Raw genomic sequence first — 17,124 nt, 5'->3', positions numbered from 1 at the left:
TCGCTGTCATAATTCCATTTTAAGTCTCTGAGGAGCCGGTGTGCAGTCCTTCAAGATTGTAAGGACTTGATGCAAATCCACATTTTATGTCTGCAGACGATTTAATGGTTCTGCTTTCCGTTTGAGGAAGTGTGCTTTTCAGAGATCTCCTTTTCTCTCGGTATTATGGGTGTGGTCTGATTGATGGTAGTGTATATGACGATATATAGTAGGCCATATGTTGTCATAGAGAAAAATGCAGAGCAGGCAGGCAACTTTTGTTGGAATGAAACCCAGACATAAACGGACTCATGGGGCCTTATCTGTCCCCTTGCCTTCATCATCATTGAGTTTCGACACTAGTGTGAAAGCATATGCATTGTTAAAGGTATTGCGGAGGATCTTTCCGAATTTTAGAGAAGACCTGCCCTCTCCAATTTTTTTTAAAAATGCACATGCGCCACACTCTATTTGCTCCCGAGAGGGAACGCCTATTAAACGTGTTGAGTGACCGAGGACCCAAGACATGATATGCAATGGAGAAGTTGCATTTGTGTAATAAATACTATGGTGAACACATTGTAATTATCGAAAATGAACACACAAGGTTTTAGAATATTTCAGCGTGATACCATTTACCATTTGGACATAAGGCTACTTTAGACAAATTGAGATGATTACCGTGTCTACGCGGTGCATGACTTGTGCCAGGGCTAGCATCGCTAATCATAGCTTACATTAACTTTTACTAGCAGTGATTTTAAATGGATTTCTCCAAATAGCATGACAAACTTTACCTGTCTAGTAGAATCTTCGCGACTGTGGCATCAGTGGGAAGCTCAACCTGTGCTTTTAGCGCACGCCAGCGTGTGAAATATTCACCCAAAATCACTCTGGTCTTGTTTCTATATACTGCGGCCTTTCTCTTCTTATCATACAATTCGTATACATTTTTTCTCTTTCAACCCTCAGCCATTTTCAAAGGAATGGCTGAAACCGTAACTCATCACACATAATACACCTGAAAGTGCGCATGAGTAGAAGAGACGAGCACGTACGACGGCCTTACGTAAACATATCACCAGAATGATTGACACTACTTAGGTGCACCAATAGTATAGGCTACCCACCCGGAAAAAGAAAATCCTCCGCTATACCTTTAAGGAAATATTCAGACATGTTTTCCATAACTTGGCAGTTACACAACAGATATTAACTATGTACTGAATATAATCTCATTCAGTCATGTTTCTTGAAAGTGTCGGTTTCTATTGTCACTCTTTTTCATAATTAGTAATTAGCTTTCATAATCAGATTTAGCTCTCCAGACAGAACTGACAATATACTGCTGCCAAGGCACTAGGAATTGGAAGTCAAAAAGGTGGCATCGGAAGTCAAGATATACTTGTTCTTGTCTAAGTTCACTTACATTATAACCTTTCCTGGAATATTTTGCAATTGTTTAAGGTTAAATAATTATCAGACACATTTCTAAATACATTCTATAAATTGGTGATGTTCTTCTAAAGTATGTAAGTAACATATCCATAATCAGACAAGCTTGGTCAATGCCACTTGCAAGTTTTAATTTCGTACTGATAATGAATAGTAGACTACGGTATTGTTGGTAAATTCAACAATGGCACTAAAATGACCAACTAAATAAAAAAATAACAGATTTTATTTTCTAGTCACAAATTAATCAGTTACTTTTCCTCAAAGTGTCTTAAGCATGTATGGACCAATTAATCTAAAAGCAGTTATATTTCAATTTCCATTCATTCACTTTCCTGTTATTTTACTGTTTTTCTAAATCTTTCAAATCATTTTGTGTGAATTGGCACATCTAGCATTTTTGTCTTTATTGAATTTTACACATTAAGAATATTTTCTTGTGAACTTCAGAGAAGATCCAGGTAAATTCACATATGGTAAGAGGGTCATTTAAAATCTTACATTTGAATTAGCTTCATATACTTAAAAATCCAGACCACAACATTTAGGCCTACAGGTCAGGATATCAACAATCAATCAAAGTTTGATGTTTTTAAAAGAATGACATGCATACATATGCAGACACGTCTGTTCCTGTTTGTGTCTTCACTGTACAGCATCAATATGTTTTTTTAAATCCAGAAGTGTGCATAATTTGAGGAATATTGATACATTTAGAAAGAATCATTATTTATATTCGTATTCCAATAAATTATGCGACCTGATGAGCATTAGTGCCTTCCAGCGAACACTGTTACGACCAGGTGGTGTGGTATTTTCATATAATTTTCTCATTTCTTAATTCTAAACTTTAAAATACTTTTTATTTATTTTTATTTCATCTACAAATTTAAATGGTTGAAAAACAATGAAAATTAAATATAATTTAGCAAACTTACATTATTATTTCAACCCAAAAAATTACTTGTGTGCAGTGCGATCAATGGGGTGTCATAAGTGCCTGTGTGTTAAGTAACTGAGCATGCGTCCTCTACTGGGTCCTTCACAGAAACGATGCTGGTAGCAAATTAAAATATCGTTCATACACAAGAAGCACGTGCAGGGACTCGCAGACGGTAGTCGTGGTAACAAACATCACATAACGCGTCTGTGCTAAGCTTCCGGTGGAATCACAAAAAATGCGCACTTAAGTGTCCCTGTTTGATATACAACCACTGATGAGCATATTCTGTTTGGATGAGTAAAAAAAAATATGATTGCGGATTAGAACCCAGAATCTCTGACATGCATGGTAAAAATTCAACCACTGGCCCACTAATATAGACATGCAAGAGTCGCGGTAAAACTAATAGGTCTCATTAAACGATAAATTCAACCCAATGTACTATTTCTAGATTTCTGGACATCGTAACGTTTTTTTTTTTTGTTGTTGTTGAAAATTGCTATTGTAGCCTATATATTCACAGATGGTAACTTTAAGATGGTAAGAGGGTCATTTAAACGCTTAAAATCAGTCTAAACCATATTAATATCACAGACAATGATAGGAAATGTTGTTATGCTTGATATACAACCACTGATAAACATAGCACACCAATACGTGATCAAGTCAAGAATACCATCGGTCAATTAATAAGCATTCGGTCAAAGAGAAGCTTGAAACACACGACTGTGTACTACACAACTTCCAATGTGTAAAGATAAAAACAAGGCAATATAACAGTAGGCTACTCAAAAGAATGAATGACTCAGTAAAGATTATTTCATTCAGTTCATTCATCACATTAGAATGGTCAACTCGAGTAAAGACTGCTACATCAACGAGAGAAATCCAATGTTGGATTGGCATCTTGTCTGCTAAAAATGTCTCGATTTGGGCAAGTTTTGGAGACAGCAAGGTTTCCTTGCGGTATATGGTGCCACTTTATAGGCTTACAGAACAAATATTTACAGTGGAATGGAAATAGCTAGGCCTACATTTATAACTCTTTGAAAGACAGTTGTGATACTATGACACATTGTGGTTGTTCTGGGTATAACAACTCTTCTTTTCAGCCTCAGCACTTCCCATTCAAGGACATTTATATGTTAATGTATATTCTTGTACCATATGAGGTCTTGTTTTAATGTCACACTACAAGCACAGGTTTAAAATGCTTTACAATTGCAGAAACAATAACGTATCGGTATCGGTAATTATTATCTGTCAGCATTTTATGGCACACTTTGTTCTTAAATACAAGATAAATATAGGCTAACTTGGTATTTATGTGGAAAATGTTCATTAAAACACTGGTGAAAAATCAAGTCATCTCTTTATGGAAAATACACAGCATTTTATTTTTAATAACATTGTATGTATTTAATTTCTAATTATTGTATGAAAATCTGCAACCAAGCAAGTTTTACTTTATGAAACATACAAATATTTCTAACATTCGTAAATCATATACGTTTACACAGTTTCATTGAATTTATCACATACACATACAAAAATATTGTAAATTAACAATAATCAGTCACAATGGCAACTGGAATGACATCTGTTAAAAAACATTGTGCATTTAATACGAACGATAATGCTGTCTTTCCAAACAGATGTAAAATAACAACTGATATCACCAGTTTATCCATCAAGCAATAATACAGTCACTATAGATAGTTTCACATTGGAGATGAATGGAAACTTGATCATGGAGAACAACAGAGTTTTTGTGTGACCTCTAGACAATTCAGTGATATCACAAAAAACTTCATAAATAAATAAAAACTAAATCCTCAATAATTATGAACAATCTTAACGTTTAACATTGTCTTGTGTTAAACTCTTTCTCCTCGTCTATCCGGTGCAGTTCTTTCTTTGTCTTTAACCAGTCGGAAGACGTAACGGCTTGCCACATGCAGGTCCCAGTTGTAACGGGCGAGGATTTTTTGACATTCCTCACGAGAGCACTGATTCATGTAATAGAGCTGGTCGGTCTGATGATGCAAGGAAAACCCAAAAGAATGACAGTGAATGACATTGAGAATCAAAATAATGGATGCAATGTATGAAATCATTTACTTTGAACAAGTGTCAATAATTCTCTATTACTTTAAGCTGCTGTTCCGCCCGTGCAGGATTCCAGTCATTGCGATGCAGAGCTCTCTGAGCCTCCTCATTGGTCACTCCATGCACCGCCTCCTGAACCTGATGACAAAAGAGAATTGTATTACACAAAAAAATAAACAAAAAATATATTTTTTAAAACACATTACTTATAAATTTACTACGAATATACAAATAAATGTAATTTTTTCATACAAGTAATGCAAGTTACTTTGTTTTCCCAGTCATTAACTGACAGCTATTCTGTCATGTTAAGAGAAATTGGGAGTAAGTGCAGCGGTGTTGTGTGCGCGGTGTAAACATTGCGGTTATTGTAGTTCTAGACTAAATCTGAGCAAAAACTTGCACAAAAAGTATTGCACAATTGAGCTTTTCTTAAAATGAATAAAAGGAGTGAAATGCAAAATCAATAATACGCAAACCTGCAGTAATTAAATATGTTGAATTACACAAATATATTTGATGTATTTAATCTCACTTCATTAACCAATGTCTTAGCTGCTGACCTTTGATGATCCAATTCAACCATACTAATAAACAAAAATGACTCTAGATACATTTTAGGTAAGAGTGTTGAACTTTCTTCTCCTGCATCATATTCTTCTGAAATCCAAAAAAAAACAAGTGAAGAGCTTAGGGAAGTGACACAGGCAGACCTCAATGACAAAGCGTGATGAAAATGTTTAAGTTGAAACTTGGATGACATCCCTGGAGAAGAGCGGCTAACCCGGCAAGTATAAGGTTTGGCGATACCAGCACGGAGTCATACACAGAGTGCTCTGCCCACTGCTCATTTATGAGGTACTCGTCTCTACTGTGGAGAGGTTGGAAAGGAAGATTTACAACTACTTGAGGATATGGTAGGGCATTCCGAAAAGCTTCTAGTCCATAGGCCTGTAAAGTTCAGGGAGCAAGATGCAGCTGCCAGTAACATCAGTGGTGGAGTATAGGGTTTCAAAAACATGGCAGGCGATGATGCTGCGAGACAGTAAAGACCCAAGAGTACGTCAGGTGGACATTGAGGTCAGAATAGGTCGCAAGTAGTTAGCCAGCAGTGCATTGAGGGAGGCGGAGGAGCATCCATGAATAAGCAGGTGGGAGAGTGTGCAGGAGAAGGTTCTGGCAGGACATCTGGAACATGGAAAAGTACCGGATTAAGTTACTCCATCAAACCTCCATACATGGGGGATGGCAGAGAGCCACAACTGAACGCTCTGTGGAAAGCAAGCTAACCCTTAGCATGTCCACAGCTCAAGAGGTCATGTTTGGTGGATGGGAAATCTTCGTGACAACATGACCAAATTTTAACTACACAGAGATGAGGAGTAAAGGAGTACTGGCCACGGCAAACGACTGAGAGATGCGGTCAGACCTTAAGAACCAGCTCAAATTTCCAGAGAAAATAATCCATATTAGCCTCAAACCTGATATTGTGCTCTGGTCTCTTTGACGGACCCTTGGAATGCTTGGAATTGATGGCAGGGCAAGGATCCATATCCCGGTGGATATGGATAAAACTAAATGAGCAGTGGCAGAGCCTACATGGTAAAGGGCAAAGAACACCTTGAGTTTGGAGGTGGAGACTAGGGGTGTAACTAGGACACCGGTTCTACCAGCAAAATTATATTTATTTATTTATTTATTTATTTTAACCTTACTGACCACAAACTTTTGAATGGTAGTCTCTGTATATATAGCCTATATATAAACTAATTATATATATATATGTGTGTGTGTGTGTAAGTTCTTTATTAAATTTGATATAAATAGTACTAAAATCACATTCATAAGATATAAAAATTGTTGAACCTGAAGAAATCTGCCTACCTGCGCTATGACTGCTTCCTTGTTAACTTGTGGTGGATACCTCTCCCTTCCCTTCTCCCGCTCTCTTTCTTTCTCTCTCTCCTTCTCTTTGTCAAGCCCATCATCTAACTGAGGGCTTGACTTGGCCAGATGTGCCATCCTGACAAGGTTGTTAGTCCCTAAACACTGCTGCTGTGGTTGGAATTGGAACGGTGTCTGTAGCTGTGGATGAGTTTGAGGGGTCCAGCCAGCTGGGTTTGCTGTTCTCCGATCATGGAACATCATCTGGGGTTTGAAGCTGGTGGTTGGTGGGCTGATGCATTTGATGCTGGGGGGTGGTGGCCGTGGAGGTGGGATGACAACAGCATCACTAAACCTGCGGGGGTCTCTCATCAAATTACTCTGCATGAGTCTGCGTGGCTCGGGTAACTGAGCTCCATTCCCACCAGCACGTTGACCTTTGTCCTGTGAAACATCAAGGATGGACTCCAGGCTTATCGATATGCCTGAAGATTGAGAGCAAGACACAGAATAGGATTGGATACACTCATTAAAAATTTGAGGGTTGGTATGAATTTTTAAATGATTTTGTCTCTTATGCTCAGCACGGCTTTATTTGATCAAAAATACAATCAAATATATTCAGAAAGTAATAACAATATTAATGTAATTTATTCCTGTGATGACAAAGCTGAATTTTCAAACATTTCTTACTATTATCAATGTTGAAAACAGTTGTTCTGCTTAATATTTTTGTGGAAATCATGATACATATTTGGCTAAATTATTTGATAAATAGAAAGTTTAAAAGAAAAGCATTTATTTGAAAATGTGAAATTCTTTACTGTCACTTTTTGATCAATTTAATGAATCCTTTAGAAATACAGGAATTGATTTCTTTCAAAAATCTTGCCAACCCATAACTTTTGAATGCTAGTGTATGTATACAAGACAATAGCCTATTTTGTAGTACGTTCAGGCCTTCAATAATACTCAAAATATACTGTAACAAATTTCTTACATTATCATTTAAGTTCTAACCTGACATTTTCTTCAGATTTGAGACTGCCTTCTCTCTTGCTAATGGAATCCTCCAACGTCTGGAGCTGTAAAGTTCACATTAAATGGCAAAAGTCACATAAACAGTTCCATTAGAGTGACATTTAGCTCTTTAGTAAATTCAACCCTTATAGTTTACAACTTCATTTAAAATGTCACTCACTCATCTGTTCGTTCTGGGGTGGCCCAGCTGCGTGTCGGACCAGACACAGGAGCTGCTGCTGTAAGAGCAGGGGCAGCTAACACAGGGGGGAACCAGCCAATACTTAGAGTTCTCTGGTTTTGCCCCTTCCACTCACAAATTTCCAGCCTATGAGGAAACCAAAGAGCATAGCATAGTCAGTTTTATAGCATCTAAGTAGCTTCCACAAAGCCCTAATTGGTTTCTCTACTTTTAATTTACAAATACATTTAGATGAATAATCCACAGCACCTTCCCTTTTCTGTCAAGTCTTGGTCTGCTTTAACATCTGTGTTCTTAATTTGCACTCCAAACCTCAATATATTGGGAAATCTATCTGCTAATGCATACTGCATATGCTAATTATTTCAATAGTATCAAACGTCACTTACTGTATCTAAAACTGTTTAAAGTCATTGGTAACTAGTTTTGCTGTAATGATTACATTATAAGGAATTTGTTCTGTCAAATTCAACATTTGTTGAATTTTTGTACTGTCCAAGTGTGGTTTGCATGAGAGTCTGACAAAACTTCTTTGTTGATTGAAATTGAGGGTTGAACTATGAATGGAATGCTACTAAGTCAAATGGAGGGGAGAGAGGTTAATAATTACCCACAACGACCTTTATCAGAGTCAGAGTCAACTAAGATTTATTGGCATGACTGTTAACAATACTGCCAAAGAGCTTAAGGTAAAGGAAATAGACAATAGAAAATAAACTATAGACAATATCAAAATAAACAAAAAGAAGGGGGTAAATAATAGAAAGAAAGAAAAATACATTAAAATTAAAAATCAATTTAAAATATTGTTTGCCCATGGGCTCTCTTACCCATGGTCTATAACAGTCACTAGATCATTCGCCTGTAGACAGAGTTTTCTGGGATCTATGAGATCTTTCACGGCACGAACCTCCATTGGCTGTGCCTGAAAATACATTAAAGAGAGAGAAATTAGAGAAAGAATACATCCTGAATTTAGATACATCTTTTGTAATATCAATAGCACAAGTGGTGCTGTTCAAAAGATTGGGGTTGGTAAGATTATGCTCATCAAGGTTGCATTTATTTGGTTAAAAATATATACTTACTGATCCAAAACTTTTGAACAATAGTGTATATTAATTAGATAATTTTTTTTAATGAGAGGTAGAGGCTTAACACTTACATCCGCTACCATGGTGGTGAGCTGTGAGAAGGTCGGTCGGTCAGCAGGACTGCAGGCCCAACATTTGCGCATTACAGAGTACAACTCCTGCGGACAGTCTGGAGGTCTCTCCAACCGCTCACCTTCCCGCTCTACACGACACAAAATCTACACGACACAACATACATCCATTAGTCACCAATGGAAATCGTGGCGTTTACAGCTGCACTTCATACAGAGAACACAACATTTTTTACAGTTTAACTGCATCAAATCAACTATATACCTGTCTGTTAGACAGTCCCAACCAGGGCTCCTCACAGTAAGTGAACATTTCCCACAATGTGACACCAAACATCCAGACATCTGAAGCATGAGAGAAAGAACCCACACGCAAACTCTCAGGAGCACACCTACAGAAAGGAGTCTGGAATTACTATCCTTGACCTAAGTGGGTAATAGTGAAACAATGAAGCTCACTGTTTCTACTCTTTGCTTTCTGAAATTGTACTCAGAACTCTTTTTTGTGCTTAAACTCAGTTTCTCACCATGCGAAGGGGATGCGTTTGTGTGGCGTCATGATATAAGGGTCTTTGTTCAGATTCAAGCCTCTCATTAGTCCGAAGTCTCCAATCTTCACTTGCTCTCTAGCAGCCAAGAACACATTCCGGGCGGCAAGGTCTCTGTGGATGAAGCGTCTGGACTCTAGGTATTCCATACCTGCAGCAATCTGTGTGCTGAAGAGCCAGAGTCGTGAAAGAGGATATTCTCCCTGTCGTATACGCAGAGTGTCGTATAAAGAACCAAGAGGAGCCAGCTCTGTTACCTGATAAAAAAGGAAAAGTGTATTATAGCATCCATATTAGCATCACCAGCACTTCTTATGATTATCAATGCTTAATATTTTTGTGCAAACCATGATCATTTTTTTTTAGGATTCTTTCTTAGAAAAGAACAGCCTTTATTTAAAATATAAAGCTTTTGTAACATAATTAATGTCTTTATTGTCACTTTTGATCAATGTAATGTATATATATATATATATATATATATTAATTAACGACCCCAAACACTGAACCCAAATGTTTGAACAGTAGTGTACATCTTTAAACAATATCCAATTAATACAGTTTAATTTACTCCACTATCTAAGAGGGATTACAATAATGTAAAATAAAAAAACGAATGTAAAGTAAAATACAAATGACCAAAAAGTAATGCAGTGTATGCACCAAGATGTTATACTAATATAAAAATGTTATTTTGTATTGTACTTTCTGCAAGTTACATTGTTGTGCCAGTATATAGCTAAAGTTATTCCCTTTATGAGTGAATTACTGAATCATTGATTTGTTCAGAAACACAATTAATTCAGGTCTTTACAAGCGAGTCATTGAATCATTCGTTCAACAGATTCGCTCAAATGATTCATTGAGAAACGTGCTTTAATTTGAACATTTGTTTCCTTAGCGGAGCACACACAAAAAAAGTAAATGGAAATATTGTATCTAAACTGTAGATACTCAATATTAACTTATTTTTCGAACTGTTATATAAAACCCAATTTTTCGAACTGTTATATAAAACCCAATATCACACTCACATTCATGTTTTGGTCTGAATGTCAGCAGGACTGATACAATAAACAGTAAAGTTACAAAAAAACAAATATAAAAAAGGGAATAATTCGTTTATAGGCTATTTTTATGCATACAAAGAAACAAATATTGGTAAAGAATATTATTTTAGATGAAAAGTTATGTTAACCATTTTAAGAGGATGAGTAAGGACAACACCATAGAGGTGTATAATGTTGGGGTGGTCCAGAGACTGCATGATTGTAACTTCCTGGAGGAACTCCGTCACCATTTCGTCCCGTCTACACGATCCACTCCTCAAGGTTTTCACTGCTACAGGCAACTTAAAAAGAGGGAAACATGACAGTTAGGGTGACATTTATTCCTGTGTTTAAGCATCTTGATGGACAAAAAGAGGACATACGTAGATACTCATTTTTGGTATATAGTACTCACAACTCGTCCAGTCGGAGTGTGCCATTCTGCTTTCCTAACTACCCCAAATGAACCTGAGCCTAGCCGGTCCCCAAAGATCAGTTCACTGTTCTGGATAAGACAGGGGAGCGTGCGGCCTGTCTCTGGCCCCTGGCCTGACCCAACACCATTATGCTGCTCACTTCCCTCAGGGGTGCGAGCATTGAAGGGCTGGCAGAAAACAGACAGTGATTATCACAGACGGTCAATGAATAAACAGAGAGGGTATGTAAAGATGTGAAATACTACTATACCTTCGTCATCCACGACCGTGGTCGCATGTTGGTTTTGTAACGTTTGACGGCTTCCCATAATCGTCGCTGTCCTTTTGGCACACACAAAATAAATAAAATTCACAGGAAAACCCCAATAAATACAAAGAAAAGAATATAATTCAAAAAAAAGAACTAGCAAATAGACACACAAAACATGTTACAAGTTAGAAGAAAGGGTTACATTGAACTTTAAAGGGTTCTGTCAGGCACTTAATAAATAGAACCTTTTAGGGGTTTCCATCATGGGATCAATTTAGGGATTTAGTTTTAATTCATTTTGAAATTATTACATGCTTTATCACTGACTAGAATTTTTTTTGAATAACATGTGTTAAACATGAAAGAATTTTGCAATCATTTAAGACATTTCTCTTATATGGAACCTTTTTGGCATAAATGGTTCTTTAAAATTGAGTCAAGAACCCTATGGTTATACAGAACTCCATGGCTATAGAACCCGGTAGAAACTTTTCTCTAAGAGTGTATATTAGTTTTTCACAATTGCTTAAAAACTAAACCCCACACTCTGAACCAAATGCTCAGTTGCGTGAACATATTTATATAATATTTCAAGTTCATGTCCAAAAGGTCAAAGAAAACTATAAATGAAAAGCATGTTACACTACACTCAAAAGAGTTGTGCAACTACAAAATCAAGGTCAAAGAGAGATTCACTCTGCCTCCGAATCACGTTTTCATGCTGGATTCGGCCTGAGAATCTTGTCCACATCACAGGCAATTATGTCCCTTGCCAGGCAAAGGAAAAAGCCCTCTGGTGTGCCGGATTTAGTCTTGACAACACTCCACACCTTGCTCTTCCTCATCTTCCTCGTTTTCACCTCTTACACATACTCTTCCTCCTCTCCCTCTCAAATTGTTTCCTTCTATTGTTGGTATCAACATTCAGCGCACCTGTGCACACTGGCTTATATTTTGGACAGTTGGTTTGATCACATCATTACAAACAAGTGTGAACAATTTTAGGCCATTAGGTATCATTCATGAAACATTCGTAAATATACGAGTAAATATGCGAGTGATTTTCGCGTAAAGTGCCCTTCCCGAAAACTCTTCTCCTGATTCACAAATACTTCGTAAACGTCAGATGTCATCATGAAATGTGTGTGTGTGTTCATGAATTCCAATCAGTCTTAAATAGGATGCGCGTGCACGTTCATTCTCAATTACCCTAAATCCCGCCCATTAAATCCGACTGACAACTATATATGGGCATCATATTATGACATGAATGCGAATGAAAATTTCTCAGATGCAGAAATTGAAGTTTTATTATCAGAAGTTCATTAAAAACGCCACATTTTATTTTCAAGCGTACATAGTGGCGTATCGGGTCCTAAAAAAAAGGAAGCTTGGCAGCATATTACAGATGCAGTCAATGGAGTTTCATCTGTTAATCGAACATTCCCAGAAGTGAGAAGAAAATGGTTCGACATTAAGCTTGAGAGTAAAAAACGAATTTGTTCACTTCGGAAAAATCGTATTAAAACTGGAGAAGGACCACCATCGCAGATGCTATTACTGGCTCTCATAATAAGAAAAAACGTATGTAATTACTATATATAATATTTTTTCAAAATGCTGTGTAAATATGTATCCGATTAAGGTGAATTAAAATGCAGCCTTATTAATGAGCAAAACGTTCGGGTGTTAAGCGCACTATTTACGCGTGGCTGGGAGCAGGTGTAGATTTCTTGCGTACCAACTAACATTTGGAAAATACGAACATTTTAATGAATCCGAAAATTTACGCCAGAAACACTTTACACACGATTTACACAAAAATACATTCTGCTGGTGAATGAGACCTAATGTGTGTAAACGATGAAAACTGTGTGGTAGATGTGTTTCACTTTTGCCACTTGTGTTACTGTTTTGCTACACAAGTGCATCACAGTGCAAATGTGTTTTAGTGAGTAAAAATGTTTAGAGTTTTGCTAAAAGAATTGATGAGATTTGCAAATGGTGTCTAACTGCATGAACTTATTTAAGGTTTTGAAGAAAGAGCGATTTATTTGACAAATTGGTTTAGGCAACTGAGAATTAGGTTCAGAGGACAGAGTTCAGTCAGTGTTTTAACAATTGTGGAAAACTGTACTGGACTGGATTTTGCAGATTCCACTGAATCTTTTCATTTAGTTTTATTTGACCTTTTGGGCTTTTATAGTTAGACTACTGCATTTTTACAGTATGCAAGTGCCGGATATAGAGCACTATACTTGCACAATTTACAATATATTCACCTTACCAAGTTGTGATTACTATACTTTTTTACGTAATTGCAAAATTTGTTTACTGTATACAATATTAAAATAAAATTGTAACTACATGCCCTGGATGCTGCTATGTAGTGTCTAATGAATGCTCTGTAGTGTTTATAAACTTTATATATTGACTGATGTGTGTATGATCTGAAAGCTTTGATTTTGAGAACAGGTGAAATGGTTTTGAGCCGAGTGATTTTTATTTTTTCCAGAAAAGTCAGGTTTTTTTTGTAATTAGTTTGAAGATTTGGTTTTGTTTAATGTCGAGAAAATTAGTGAAGGCTTCAAGAAACGTGTCTTAGCAATTGTGAAAAACTGTAAAGGTAATAATGATATCAGAAACATTATATTCAGCCCTGAAAGAGATTTAAGTACACAAAACAAATCAAAATAACATGATCTTCAAATAAAACAAACTGCTTTACAAGACAAACCTGGTTTACTAATGCCAATCTGTTCAAGATCTGCTTCTTTAACGTAGTTCAGGTGTTCAATTCGTGTCACATTGAGTCCATCTCGCATCCTTAGGTAGAATCTCTCAAGCTGCACTTCAGCGAGGAGCTGGTACAGCCACTGAGTGTCATGATCCATCATTATTAGACTGTCCCACAGCAACTCTGAGAGGAAAACAGAACAATGAGATCAAAAAAGGAAGTACGATAAACCTAAAAAACCTGGGAGTGCGACTCGATTGAAACTGAAAGACATTATTTTTCTGGTTACCACTTTCCAGTTTTGTATTTATTTTCATAGAAACTAATTCTATACACCTAGAGTACTGTATTTAAATATACCTTCTGAACAGACAACGCATGGCTGTTAGAATTAGGTTTCACTGGGTTGCTATGGATCCCTGTTGGGAATTTGCGACCAGCCAAATAAAACAAGAGAGAGCTCTGTTGAGAAAGTCCTCTTAATGTGCAAGGTGATCTAATCCTTTTTAACTTTATTCAGTTTAAATTTACAGGAATGGTGCACATAACACATTTCTGAAAATTTGCCAGTTTGAGGTCATTTTCAACTGTAGTTCAACTGCATGTATTATCAACTAAATAAATAAACTTAATAAACTAAATTTAAAACTGTTTTCAAAATACAATGAATCCTATTTTTGGTAACACGTTATAATAAGGTCCACTAGATTACATTAGTTAATGCATTATCTAACTTTAGTGAACAATGAGAATGCATTTGTTACAATATTTATTAATCTTTGTTAACATAATTTAATAAAAATAAAACTGCTCATTGTTAGTTCATGTTAGCTCAGCTCCATTAAATAATATAGACGGATACAATTTTTGATTTTAATAATCTATTCGTAAATGCTGACATTAACATTCACTTTAAGATTAAGAAATGCTTTTTGCATTTGCATAATTTTTTTTAATGTTTTTCATATACTCGCTGATAGGCGGATGCTTTCGAATATTCCCGTGTGTATTTGTGCAAGCGCTCTGTGAACATCTACAAAGGTTTCTATTCTATTTTCTATTAAGTGTTGATCATTTTAGTCCATCACAGACTGTTGAGCATGTGAACGCAATGGCCAATCATAGGTGTTTAAGTAAGTCAGAATCTGCTCAACACAGGCGAAAAACACCAAGCTTCAGTGATTATAAAAGGAGCGCTCTTTGCTCGTTTTCTGTTTATAATCCATATACAATTTGAATAAAAGTTTTGGTTTTTCATGCTGCAAAGTTTCTGGATTAACAACTCTAACCAAAACAGCAATGATTGACAGTGATAACCATAGCAACAGACGTGGCCAACCACTTCAGGCATGTGTGTGTAAAAGAGAATGATTTACCTATTCAATACAATTAAACTCATAAAGCAATTAAGCTATGAATGACCACTGAATACCTCTCTAAATTATTCTAACTTGTTTGCATTGGCAAGGAAATCCCCTTCTAACAGCTTCATACTGTATGCACAAGTATGCAACGCATTGTGAAACCTCAAATAAACCCTATTTTGGCCCGTTCAGCACTGTCATTGCCTTCACGTGTATGTCAACTCCTATCAGCGTGCGTACAAAGAGAAAATCAGAAACTCTCTGCACTCTTGTGTTTACAGAACAAGGACGACATACAGACCAACTCAGACACATGACCTTTAGTGAATGATCAGCCAGTATCCTTGAAGAGATCACTCTAAAACTATGGGGGCTTGTCTGAGCAGGTAACCTGAGAGTGTCAAAATAAGATTCTATGACTACACACCCAAAATCCACACCCAAAATGACAAGAGAAAAATGATCTTCAGAGGACACTGAAGATTATCACACAACAAATCATTTCAGTTAACAGGTTGCAACATTCAGGCCTGTTTTCCTCTAGCCAACTTGATGAAGCCGTGCTTGGTTGTTTTCGTTCACATTTCATAGTCTCGTCTGAAACTGGGTGTGAACTGATAGATCAGACAGATTCTACAGCATTACAGTAATCAAATATGCTTTCAACCTTGAAAGTCTTGAAACCAGAAAAGAGTGGCCCTTTACAAAGTTATGAAGGAGTGTAAACCCAACGCATTGAAACAAATGACAGCTTCTGTTTGTTTGGAATTTTTGTCAAAAGTGGTGACATTAATTCTTCAAAAACTATAGAAATGTGTCAAACATATACAGGTGACTTGTGACCGGACAGTCAGTCACAAATAAATACATGGGTCATACTACATATTACTAATTTTCAAATTAACAGTCTAGTAATAATTATTATATCACAGATATTTGAGATATTTGTTGTAGTCTTTAAGGTTGTCTGGCCACTCAATATTCAGAGAGAGTGCTGGGATTTTTGATTTTTTACACAAACATGAAATAGCAAAACAGATGACAGCATTAATAATACAGCATTAATAATGTCAGTTCAGTTTTTTCTTTTTTTTACAAAATGTGTAATTTCAACAAATATAAAAAACATAATTATAGGCCTACACTGAAACTGAAACTAAACGCACTGTAGGTAGGAAAAAACTGCATAAAGATTAACAAATATACATATATGTATATATATATAGCCTATCATATAGACTAAATAAACTACAGAGGAATTGTTATAGCCTAGACGATACGAAGGAAAGTCTTTAATGCAGCTTCAGAACGCAAACGTACATATAATAGCCTCCTCATAATTTCACGTTGTACTATAAATTAGCCATTACAGCAGATAAGGACGACTTACATAGATACCTGTGCCCAGGTGAGTGTTTGAAGCATAACACCAAAGCGGAAATGACGCTTTTTCAAAAAGAATTCCCTAGCAAATCTTTAGTTTTGACCAACCAGTTTAGACTCTCGTGCACTTTGATTAAATATATTACTTATTTCAAGATCTAATTCACTGAATTGCAGAATAAGAATGCTACGAAGTAAACAAAAGCGTATACTTACAAATAAACGATCGACGTTATTGTCCACAATCGATCACTTCTTCTTCAGCTCGTGTCAAATGCACTCCTTGTATGAGACGTCCTTTAAGTCGTTCATTTTCACTGAGTTTCACGTATATTTATAATGCTAAAATCAGCCATACTAGAACAGCATATAAAAAAAGTAGTATTCTGACTATAATTTACCTGAAGTTATAAGAATAGTTTTTAAAATAAGGACAGGTGTTTTAGAATGCGTCAGATGTGTGTTTTCAAAGCCTTCGGTCTGAGTTCTCCCTCACTCCGCCTCCTCACGTCCTCCGCCCTTCAATAATACTTCCCCCTCTTCACCTGTTAAATTTATACCTTTCTATTACATCATACTAATAATGACTGCTGTTTTCT

At 36.4% G+C, this 17,124-nt stretch overlaps 1 protein-coding gene across 1 annotated transcript; it reads right to left on the bottom strand.

Annotated features, from left to right (window-relative positions):
• Positions 1 to 3,749: 3,749 nt before the first annotated feature.
• Positions 3,750 to 17,054, bottom strand: tnk1 (tyrosine kinase, non-receptor, 1). Its single transcript, XM_077228335.1, has 14 exons — positions 16,742 to 17,054; positions 13,779 to 13,961; positions 11,042 to 11,112; positions 10,770 to 10,958; positions 10,504 to 10,656; positions 9,285 to 9,562; positions 9,023 to 9,149; positions 8,758 to 8,904; positions 8,423 to 8,517; positions 7,572 to 7,718; positions 7,391 to 7,455; positions 6,371 to 6,855; positions 4,529 to 4,624; positions 3,750 to 4,413 (listed from the first exon to the last, which is right to left on the bottom strand). The coding sequence occupies exons 2-14, from the start codon at positions 13,936 to 13,938 to the stop codon at positions 4,255 to 4,257; spliced, it is 2,172 nt and encodes a 723-aa protein (XP_077084450.1). The 5' UTR covers positions 13,939 to 13,961; positions 16,742 to 17,054; the 3' UTR covers positions 3,750 to 4,254.
• Positions 17,055 to 17,124: the final 70 nt, after the last annotated feature.

The sequence above is a fragment of the Siphateles boraxobius genome, unplaced genomic scaffold, assembly GCF_051911475.1.
Source record: "Siphateles boraxobius isolate OS27281-9 unplaced genomic scaffold, OSU_SipBor_1 130, whole genome shotgun sequence".
Classification (NCBI taxonomy): domain Eukaryota; kingdom Metazoa; phylum Chordata; class Actinopteri; order Cypriniformes; family Leuciscidae; genus Siphateles; species Siphateles boraxobius.
Note: the sequence above shows the minus strand (reverse complement) of the source record. Positions and strands in the feature narration are given on the sequence as shown.

What these genes read in the sequence shown, in the direction of transcription:
- tnk1 (XM_077228335.1), bottom strand. Translation starts at nt 13,938, where the DNA reads ATGATGGATCATGACACTCAGTGGCTGTACCAGCTCCTCGCTGAAGTG. An exon ending in AAACGCATCCCCTTCGCATG is followed by an intron (nt 9,150 to 9,284) that starts GTGAGAAACTGA and finishes TCCTTTCTGTAG; the next exon opens with GTGTGCTCCTGAGAGTTTGC. An exon ending in GTGACTGTTATAGACCATGG is followed by an intron (nt 7,719 to 8,422) that starts GTAAGAGAGCCC and finishes GTTTCCTCATAG; the next exon opens with GCTGGAAATTTGTGAGTGGA.